This window comes from Bos indicus, chromosome 22 (genome assembly GCF_029378745.1).
Source record: "Bos indicus isolate NIAB-ARS_2022 breed Sahiwal x Tharparkar chromosome 22, NIAB-ARS_B.indTharparkar_mat_pri_1.0, whole genome shotgun sequence".
Taxonomy (NCBI): Eukaryota; Metazoa; Chordata; class Mammalia; order Artiodactyla; family Bovidae; genus Bos; species Bos indicus.
This window is the reverse complement of record NC_091781.1, coordinates 1,391,593-1,403,175: the sequence shown is the minus strand read 5'-3', so window position 1 is coordinate 1,403,175 and position 11,583 is coordinate 1,391,593. Positions and strand designations below refer to the sequence as shown.

At 39.7% G+C, this 11,583-nt stretch overlaps 1 protein-coding gene across 1 annotated transcript; it reads right to left on the bottom strand.

The window, feature by feature from the left end:
- Positions 1 to 4,193: 4,193 nt before the first annotated feature.
- SEC61G (SEC61 translocon subunit gamma) lies at positions 4,194 to 11,213 on the bottom strand. The gene is made up of 4 exons (XM_019985069.2): positions 11,036 to 11,213; positions 9,485 to 9,583; positions 8,032 to 8,134; positions 4,194 to 4,362 (listed from the first exon to the last, which is right to left on the bottom strand). Exons 1-4 carry the CDS (start codon positions 11,145 to 11,147, stop codon positions 4,353 to 4,355), a joined length of 324 nt encoding a protein of 107 aa, XP_019840628.2. The 5' UTR covers positions 11,148 to 11,213; the 3' UTR covers positions 4,194 to 4,352.
- Positions 11,214 to 11,583: the final 370 nt, after the last annotated feature.

The following is an 11,583-nucleotide window of genomic DNA, read 5'->3' as shown; positions in this document are numbered from 1 at the left end:
GAACACAGATCTTCATGCAGCTTTCAACTTCCTCTAGACATAGCAGAACTGTAGATCTCCAAAATAAATACTATGTACTTCAAACTTCCAGTATACCTTCCACACTTGCAGAAAACAAAGTGCAAAGTGGTTATTACCTATGGCAAGAAACAACCAGTTATATTCTCCAATGGGACAAAGTTGCCGTTAACTGAAGGCTTTCAGCAGGGATTCACCTATCAAATGCTTGGCACACTCTTAGATTTATTCAACTTTACATAGAAAAAGCAAAGGTAAGCTACACAAAACTTTGGAAATGAATCGCTATGTATGTCACAACATGAACTTCCTTAGATAATGAACACTGTTGGGAAAAGTTGTGTTACTGACTTGATAACAAGGTCAAGTGATTACTACAGGCCACTCTTCATCCCAAATGGTGTAAAGAAGCTCATGCTTCTATTCCTAGTTAGAAAAGACTCCCAAGCTTCCTGTTCAAGCTCTAGTTTCACAAAGCTGTGAAATAAAACCCCATCCAGGTGGCAGTAGTGGTAAAGAAACCTGGGTTTTGATCTCTGGATCAGGAAGATCCACTGGAGTAGGGAATGGCAACCCACCCCAGTATTCTTGCTTAGAGAATTCCTTGGACAGAGGATCCTGGCAGGCTACAGTCTGTAGGGGCTGCAAAGAGTCGAACATGACAAAGTGGCTGAGCACGCACACACACACAAACATGCACACACACACACGCATGGAGGTTTATGTGTATTCTGATTCCAGAAAACGAATATACACATACACACAATGTTAGCTTTGATACTAGCTTACCAGCACCAAAAAAGTTGAAAATTGGCTTTGTGTACTTCAGTTCAGTCACTCAGTCATGTCTGACTCTTTGTGACCCCATGGACAGCAGCACACCAGGCTTCCCTGTCCATCACCAACTTGCAGAGCTTGCTCAAACTCATGCCCATTGAGTGGGTGATGCCATCCAACCATCTCATTCTCTGTCATCCCCTTCTCCTCCTGCCTTCAATCTTTCCCAGCATCAGGGTCTTTTCCAAAGAGTCAGTTCTTCATATCAGGTGGCCAAAGTTTTGGAATTTCAGCTTTAACATCAGTCCTTCCAATGAATATTCAGGACATTTTGTTTAGGATGGACTGGTTGGATCTCCTTGCAGTCCAAGGGACTCCCAAGAGTCTTCTCCAACACCACACTTCAAAAGAATCAATTCTTCGGCGCTCAGCTTTCTTTATAGTCCAACTCTCACATCCATACATGACTACTGGAAAAACCATAGCCTTGACTAGACGGACCTTTGTGGGCAATCATTGTGCTGTACCTTAAACTTCCAGCGCTGTATGTCAATTACATCTCAATAAAACTTAAAAAACAAAAACATCCAGGAGGGATGGTGTAGTGGCAGTGAGGAGTGGAGGGGTAAGTAGTAGTTAAATTGTGGATATATTTTGAAGACTACCCACATTACTTATTACACAGGGTTATTAAGAGGATCAACTGAGAAGAAATAGTTTGGAAATAATATTTTACATAAATGTTCCAGTCTCTACTACAGAGTCAACATTTGTGATACTGTTCATTTAGAAATTCAGTACTTGGTGGGAAGAGAATACAAATCCATTTTGATTAAATTATAATTAGTTAACTATCTGATATTTAATGAACTTTACTATGTGGAATCGAGTTATCTCAAGAGCCTTTTCTAGGTGCTGTCTAAAAAAGCCTACAGAACAGTTTATTATAACCAAGCCTGACTTAAAAAAGAGAGAGATAGGCATATACACTACTACAGTAGTGGAAAGGGAGTGAGAGATGCTATATACAAAAAAAGCCTTGCAAAACTGCATCCACGGGACCTGGCAAATCTACCACAAGACTTTCTAGAGCACAACACCATGACATGTGTTAACTTGAGGTAGATCTCAACTCCTCTGGAGCAGGAGCTTTCTAAAACGAGATGCACCCTTTAAACACAAAACATGACGGTGCCTCCCGCACTCAGTGAAACTCAGTATGCTTCCTTCCAGGCAGAACACAAGTGTCCCAAGAGGGACAGAGTCTGGTACAAAGTGCCGCTTTCCAGCAGTGCCAGAGCCACTGAAGTAGGAGCTAGGCTTTACTTCCTACCCTCTCCTATCAAGACTGCCATCCTGTCTGGACTATTACTGACTCCCCCTGATGGGCCTTTCTGTTGGCTTTTGTTGTTAAAAGCAGATTTTACTCTAGGTGGTCAAACACTTGGTTGTAAGGTGAAGGGGTTTCATGGAAATGGCAAAACTGCCACAAGGGTGGTAACATGTTTTACTGTAGCTATTAAGACACCAGAAAATTATCAAGAGCTTTCAAATCTTACCACTGGAAGTGTGTTCTGTATACCAAAGCATCAGCAGGGAGGCAGAAATGCAAACTCTCAGGTTCCCAAACCTGCTGACTCAGACTCTTCAGCGCGGGAAAGAAACTCCCTCAAGTGATTCTTAAACTTGCTTAAGTTTAAGAAATACTGTTTACAACACAAATGCACTAGCTCTTAGATATACCAGGGGTGTGGTTAGTAAGAAAAAGCTAGTTTTTATTCTTACCTATTTAAGAATTCAATTGTTGAGTGTGAAAGTTATTCTATCCTATCACCACAGTCCTTGATTAGCGCTCACTTCACATTTACAGAGTATTTATGTAATGTCTTACCTACCAGTATGTCAGGAACCAGTTAAGTCAGCAAAATAAAAAAAAAAATGAGCTGCACAAATGCACACTATGAATGCTATGCTAGGTCACTTCAGTCGTGTCCAACTCTGTGCGACCCCAGAGACGGCAGCCCACCAGGCTCCCCCGTCCCTGGGATTCTCCAGGCAAGAACACTGGAGTGGGTTGCCATTTCCTTCTCCAATGCATGAAAGTGAAAAGAGAAAGTGAAGTCGCTCAGTCGTGTCCGACTCTTAGCGACCCCATGGACTGCAGCCTGCCAGGCTCCTCTGTCCATGGGATTTTCCAGGCAAGAGTACTGGAGTGGGGTGCCATTGCTTTCTCCGGCACACTATGAATAGAGACTCATAATTTTAACTTACATCAAGACAACATTAATGTTCAAATCATTTCATCCTACAAGAAAATATACACATTTGCCAGAAGCAATTCTGACATTTTACCAATACATTTCAGATTTCTAGGTAAGCAGTTAATATGTGTATATACATAAACCTGTATGTGTACATAGTCAATATATGCATGTTTGTATAAACATATATGCAAACATACATCTGCATACACACGTCAACCACACGCACATGTATACACACAGTGTATACACACTTCTGGCCTGTAAGGAGCTAGCTAACTAGCCAACTATCAAACATGGCTACATGGTCTCCTGAAAAGCAGAGGTGGCCAAGGCTTTATTTCCTCAAAGATAGCAATTCATTCAAGAGTAAACAATATTTCAAAAATAGGCAGAAAATCTGTTCTGAAACTATGGAAGTGTACCTCATTCTCTGAACCATGGATCTCAAAACCAAGGAACCCTGCCCAGTAGTACCAGTCAAGACACCTGTCTACCTTATTCACAAAGACTCAGAGGACACTTACCAAACATGTGCCGCTGAACAATTTTTTAAAAAAGAAAAAAATCAAAACTCAGGAAATAAAGGTTCAATAATTAAACCCTGAATGAACAAATCAATAATAGTTTTACACAGAAAATTGAGAATAAACTGTCTCAATTTCACATTACTATTTTTTAAAGGGGAAAGAAGACAAGACCCCTTTTCATCTCATATTCAATTATCAGTAAATTCTTTAAAATATTCAGAACTCCAATGTTTAGGACAGTGTGACTAATTATGGTTTATCTGAAGAGGAGCTCTTGAAGCTTTTAACCACGATCTTCAGGAAGCTATTTCAAGTGGCACGGAAACTTTCAGAGGGGCGCTGACTACTTCTGTACACTGTGAGTGCTCGAGACGAAACTCCTACCCTACCTTCAAACTCTCTCCGTCATTACCATCCTTTATTTGCATGATCAGACTGAGACAGGAAAACTCAGAAAGGGCAATATTCCACTGTGCCTTTTAATTTTTCCTGTAAACTGAAATATGAAGGAGTGAAGGAAGGAAAAGAGGGAAGAAGGAAATAGAACCCATTATTTCTTACCACTAAAATCTGATAAGTATCTCTGATGGAAAAAAGAGAAGACGTCTATTTTAAAATTATTTTAATTTACAAATAGAAAACATCTTGGAAGAAAAAAATGAAAGAAAAACATAAAACACACAGACAAATTTCTGCTCCATCAGCTTCTCAAATCCTCACTTGTTCACCAATCCCCAAGATGAAAACTTCTTTTCTAAAAAGGTATTCAGCCACCACTGTAAAAGAAAGAAAGATGGTCAATTTTGAGTATTAAAGATTTTAATAATAATAAATTTGAAATTCAATATGCTCTAATTTTATGGAACCAGAACCAGTTATTTGAGAACCACATCTATATTACTCCAAAACAGCACAAAAGAGAAGAAACTGAACTTTAAAATCTTGGAACTGAAAAGGCCCTTACAGATAATGTGGCTGTTGGAACAGGCTTCATCTGTTAAAACTCAGAATCCTCATTTGAAAAACATGCTTAACAGCATAGCATAATGTCTTTCATAACAAGATGAAAAATATGAATTATATAACAGGACTGTTAGTTGAGAACTTTTTCAATTTGATGTACAAACTGGTTCTCAACCACTGTATCTTACCCAAACCACTCAGAAACCTGGATTAATAACAAAAATTGCCTTCCCTATAGAAGAACGTCTAAGTTTCAACAGCAAGAACATTAAAATAATATACTCAGATACATGTTTTAAAACTGTAATGTTAAGGAAAGAAGATAATTCCAGTACTAGATGAAAGTTCACTTGGGATTTTCTGTAACATCTTACTGAAAAACCTGAACAAACAATTTGGCCAACCCAAAAATACTCCTAAAAACAAGAGCCCAGCATCTAAACTTTAACATAAAGTACTAAGGGCTTACTTCATTACACTGTATTGCTTAAATTAAAATGCCCACAACTACATAAATCCTTTAACTTATAACCCTGTGGATATTAATTCTGACTGCTATAATTGTACAGAAGAGGAAAAAAAATCATAAGGAAAACAGAGTGATAACTCAGCCTAATGAGAGAGTAGTTTGTTTATTCTTCACTTGCTATCATCTCAAAATGATTTTAACAGTGATTTATATGCTCTTTCAACAGGAAAAAAGATTTCTTTCAGTTTTACAGTTGTCATGGCATATCATGAAAAGAGTAAGTTTTCTGATAGCTTTTTTCACAAAATGTTCTTTTGGCCCTCACTTTAATGTAAAAACTATCTAGAGATATAAACTTTTAACTCTTTATTTTGATACATTTTTGTTACTAGAAGAATAGTTTTCTAAGCAACTAGCTTCCTAAACGGAGAAGGCAATGGCAACCCACTCCAGTACTCTTGCCTGGAAAATCCCATGGACGGAGGAGCCTGGTGGGCTGCAGTCCATGGGGTCGCTAAGAGTCGGACACGACTGAGCAACTTCACTTTCACTTCTCACTTTCATGCATTGGAGAAGGAAATGGCAACCCACTGCAGTGTTCTTGCCTGGAGAATCCCAGAGACGGGGGAGCCTTGTGGGCTGCCATCTATGGGGTCGCACAGAGTCAGACATGACTGAAGTGACTTAGCAGCAGCTTCCTAAAAGTCAGAGCTCAACTATCTCTAAGCAGTAAGATTTGCAAAAGATATACTGTGCCTGCTGTAGAAATTAGAATTAAGAGAAAGAAAATTTTTAACACTGGTTTCAAAGACCTGTTGGGAACATCTCAGTGTCAAAAAGGTGTACTGAGAGTGCCTCATCCTAAAAGGTACGTTAGACCACAACTCATATAATGAAATAAAAGATGTTCTAACATAAAACTAAGATAAATAACAATGCTGAAGAGATTCAAAATTCAGAAGTCTTCTATAAGGGAAATCTAGCAAAAAGTAATTTAACAAGGGTAATGTTCCATTCTTAGGCTAAAAACAAACCACACCAAGTAAACCCAAGATAAAGGAAATTTATTTAGTAGTTATTTGTGAGAAACTGTCTGAAGACTTGAGTCTTAGCAAGAAAATATCCACAATAGGCAATGGAGTCTAGGTACTGGATTTTTAAGAGGGCTAATGAAATGCAAACTGGAGCCTGAAGCGAGGCCTGTGACTCAGAATGAGTAATGGCCTGCACAGTGGCTAAGAACTGAGGCTCTGGAAACTGGATTTCACATGCTGCTCTACCACTTACAGGCATGCAATGTACTTACTCTCTATGCCTCAGTTTCTTCACCTATAAAATGGGCACAATAACACTGCTAATCTCACACAACTGTCACGAGAGTTAAAAAGGTCAACTCACACCAAGCTGTGTGTCCTCAGCACACACCAAGTGCATAATAAATGTTAACAATTATTACTACCATTGTGATCATTAGAAAAAGGTTAAGAACCTTACATCGTTCACTTAATTCGACACTTACTCAAGTGCTTTCAGTATGCACAAGAGAATACTGTACTAGGTTCTGTAGTACATATATATACACATATCTACAATATAGACGTATGTATACACATATGCATGAATATACAGTCATATATTAGTATTACATTATCAATTAAGAAATAATTCTGTAAGTTACACCTGTCTGACAATGGACTAGGAAGCTGCATAGCAGAAGCACTGAGCTGACATCACAGACTCCACTCTACCCACTCTATTTACTGATTAGGTAGCGGCTGTAGACCAAAGACACTGAGGCTCAGCTTTCCTAATTCTACTTGAGGATTTGCTCCATGATTCCAAAATTCCAAAAATGGCTTTCCTCACTAGGAATATAGCAGAGATTTCTGAACTGATGGAGGAGCTCTGAGATACTTGGTCCTTTCCAGGTCTAACTCTCTGTGATCCTTTGTAGCAAGTCTGCATAACAGCTATGAAAACCTACTTAAGAAATCCACCTGACCATGCTCATTCAGTCACGTGTCATTTAAAAGACAACTTCCACAAGCATCCATAGTAAAATATCCAGTACTTAAGAGATTTATAGTTTACAAAGCATCTCCACCTTATAAAATAAGCCTAAAAGGCTTATCTCATGATTAGATATCTAAATGACAGGTAAGGCTCAGAGACCAAGCAAATACAAAATCACAGAGCAAATAAGTACTACAACAGGTACTAAGTCTTTACACCAACAAAACTGCCTAAAGCTGCCTGCTCTAACTGCACACTGCCCCAAGCTGTCCCAACTCATGAGTGCTTAATGAATCTAAAAAGCAAAAGCATTTAGAAAAGAATAAAGCAATTCCAGTGTTTTCCAGCCTTTTCTCCTCCTAATATACTTAAGTGTATTAGTATCAGTGTCTCATTACATTAACCACAACTTCCATTTAGGTTTGAAAATTGTTTTTTAGGTTTTACATGACTTAAGTCACTTATCTTTTCTATAGCCCTAGTCAGGAACTATTATCCCTATTGAATACACGGGACACAAAGGAGCTAAGTTGTCCAAAGTTATGACAGCTATTAAGTACTAAGAAAAATCTGAATATAGGTAACCTGGTTTAGGTTTGAACTCTACTACTATAGTGATCCTCAGATGGGGAATATTTCCTCTGCACCTTAATGCTGACAAGTTCATGTACTGCACAAAGAGAACCTGGATTTGAATACTGGTTCTATCACTGAATACCTGTTTTATCTCATACTGAGTACATTTAACTAGCTTCTTCAATCCTTTAAAATTTTACTTATTAAAAAATGACTGTGTATCTCACATAGTAGCTTTAAAAATTATGTAAATATAAAGTTACTTTGAATTATCTGGTACTCAGTAAATAGCAGTAGATTCTATCAACATTAAAAAAATCAAAGAAACATTATCTATATATTAACCAAATAGCAGACTGTCAACTCAAATGGTCTGCATTTTCATTTTATCCTTGATAGTGTCTGTTTCAAAAAGTTTACTTACACAATGATGTTATTAATAGGAATATGGATCAATTTCACAAAAAAGCCAATGAATCCCATTATAGCGAATCCTATTGCTGTTGCCATGGCAATCTTCTGGAATTCTGGATTTAGAAACACAAAATTTACATTACTTTTTGCACTGTCACCGCAAATAAAGGGGGAAAAATTAGCACTGACATAAATAAACTTACTGGTATACACTTCTCCTGATAGTAAGAAAGCATTTTTTTTTAAAAAACATGATGTATTAATAGTAAATAAAATACGACAGATTTTTAATTTTCCTAATATTTAAGGAAATATAAAAATGAAGTGCATGTTCATGCTAGTGAATCCATCAATAAACAGAGAAATATTTATCTTCCTAGCAAATGACCAGAATACCAAAAAGGAAACATGAATACACAGTATTTGTCTTAAAAACTTGTAACATTGATAAAAACATCAACTATAAAATCACAGAATGTAATTTTTTATAAATAATAGCCCCACTGTCTTTGATATTATCATGAAGCCAAAAAACAAGGCTTGAAAAACTGAATAGGGTCAAACACAGTTTTATGTAAAGGTTCAGACCCTGTAATGTTTCCATTTAACACTACTTTCTCAGGGAAGCTCTCCCTGCTTGGTTAGATTGGTTAGTCCTCCTAAAACATGCTGGTACACCTTCCTCTATCTACCTTACATAACACGTACCACAGCAGTAACTAAAAATTATAATTGTCATTATTTGTTTATGATTGTCTTCCCTCAAAGATTCTAAGCTCCACAAGAGCAAGGACCATTCCCTAGTACATAATTTTATATATTATGCTATATATGTAGTATAATATGTAATATTACATTGTCTATTATATTCCCAGTCCTAACTCAGGCAGCAGTCAAAAAAAGAGCAGAGACAGACAAATTCTAGCGCATCTTTGGACGGGGAGGCCCGGCATGCTGCGATTCACGGGGTTGCAAAGAGTTGGACACGACTGAGCGACTGAACTGAACTGAGTGCATCTTTTAACACATCAATTATGATAAATAAGAAACTTCCTAGGTTGGTACCAACTATGCTGTTGATTTCATTATAAGGCCTTTTTTGTCTGGGAGAGGTTTAGGGGAAGAGTGACATAGCATGAAGAGTTTCAAAAGATTTTTCAGAGTGGAAATGTGAAAGATACTGAGAAGTCATTACATATGACCAAGGCAAAGGCAACATGGAAAATAAGGCTGTAACAAATAACCTTATAAGTCTGGAAAACACATAAAAAAGAAAAATCTGTAAGGGATGCACAAAGTACACAAAATGTAGCAAAAACTGACAATTCCAAAAAACAATAAAGCAAAAATAAATCAATTAAAGTGATGAAAGAAGTACAACAATTATTAAACAGGAAGACATTAATAAAGGGCTTAGAGAATGCAAAAAATTAATTTTTTTCCTCTCATTCCAAAGCAATTACCTTTTCTATCAGGTTTGGTGCATCTTTTAACCAGCCGAATTGAGTCTTTCACAAACTGCCGACTTGGCTCAACGAACTGCATTACCTGATCCATGATGTCTGTTTAAAAACCAAAAATGAAAAAAAAGATGATCACTGGTGTTACTTACTATAGCTTCAAGGACTTGCCGACTCATATCAAAATGTAAATGAGATCATCCTGATATGAGTGGGTGGATTTCATCTCATTAAAAAAAAAAAGAAATTAGACTCCAAGAGTAAATCAACACTATTTTTTGTAATCTCCAAAACAAAGGCAGTAAAAAAACACAGGTCTTGCCCCTGTTCTCAATGATCAAGGTGCATGCTCTTAACATAAAAGGGCACTCACTACTAAAGGCTAAGCACCGGACAATACATCCACTCCTTACACACCCTGCAGTCCTCTCACTGTTCCTGTTAAGGAATCAACAGTGTTGAGATGCAACCAAGCATTTTCTATATTTTACTTTAAACTCCCGGGACACCAGTGTCTGGCGCGGTGAGTGCCGATTGGGATGCTTCAAGAGCCTAGAGTAGAGGCAAATGTGGACTTCAATCTGATTGTTCTCTATCTATACAATTTTTAAAACCACAAAATCTGGGTAAACCAAGATTCAGATTTTCAGAAGCTATTTGGCTAAATTCTAAATCTTTGGCTTTGGACACACTTTTTAAGGAAAACGGCTACACATTTTATCAACAGGTTCTTCTGCGGAATCTATCACACAACTGGAATGTCATCCAATCCTTAACAGTCACTGGTATTTAATGTAACAGCTAATGAAACCAGCTCCTTACTTGTACTTCACTTATTTCTAGCACAACAGTGGGCAGGGACAGTTGAATTAAGGCCATTCATAAGAGGAGGTGGTGGTTCTACAAATCCCTTTCTATGAAATGTAGCCTCTCTAGGCCCTAGTTTTCTTACCCAGGGTGGGTTGCTAAAACAAGATATATGAAACACTCAAAGTATGTCAGGAATTCTATAAACATTCTAGGCCAGGTATGCCAGGCCCAGAATGTTTTCATTTAACTGTTCTTCAACTCCAGTGAGGTTAAAATTTATAGACATCTTGATGAAAGCGAAGCACCTTTTTTTCCTAGACAAAAAAAGCGTTAACACCCGAAACACTGCACTGAATGTCAGGGAAGGGGATCCAATAACCCCTCCTGAACTGATTCAGATTCTAGATTCACTCTCCCACGTCACAGCACAAGACTGAGCTCTCGAAGACACATTCCACGGCCCCAGAGCCGACCCCGAAGGGACCCTCTCTGACTACAGAACCGAGTGGAAACGTTCCCACAGAGGTAGCCAAGGACGGGCGACCTCAAAGCTTAGGCCCGGGCCAAGAGTCGGCCGGAGGGATCGAGGCCCTGGAAGCCCTTCTCCGTCAGACGCGCGGCTCTGAGTCAGCTTTCCCCGACGCCTTGCGAACAGGCAGCAGGCGGCCGGAGGGCTCCCTCACGCCCTCTGCCTTCGCTAGTGCCCAAAGGGTAGCTCCGAGCTCCAGCCACACGAAACCTCACCTGCTCCGCGTCTGCTCAACAGCCAAAGACACGTAGCACAGGAGCCGACAGACAGACGCCCACAGGAACCGGAAACCACGCCCAAATACCAGCAGCCCACCCCTCCGCTCATTGGGCTTTTGGGAATACGTCAGCGCGCAGGCGTAGTCCGATGTTCGTCTGGACTACACTTCCGGAAACAGGCGCACCGATTGCACAACTACGGCACAGAACTTGGCTTAGGCCTTTCGCGGCCTGCGTGGGGAATGGGGAGTTGCGTTTGTCGCGTGGGCCCCTCCGCTGCCTGGGCGGGGCGTGCATTGTGTGGGCGGTGCTGCGTGGCAAGGTGGCAAGAGCTCTTCCGCTGTGTGGGTGGGCTGCGTGCCTTGTACCTTCCGCTGCGTGAGCGGGACGCGGGCGTGGCGTTCGTCTCTTGGACGCCTGCGCTGCCTGGGCGGGGCGTGCATGGCGTGGGCGGGGCTGCGTGGCCCCTTGGCGGTGTGGGCAGGGCTTACTCCTGGTCCGGTTCTTCATCCCGGGCTGCTCCCTTGGAGAGTTACCTTTGCAGA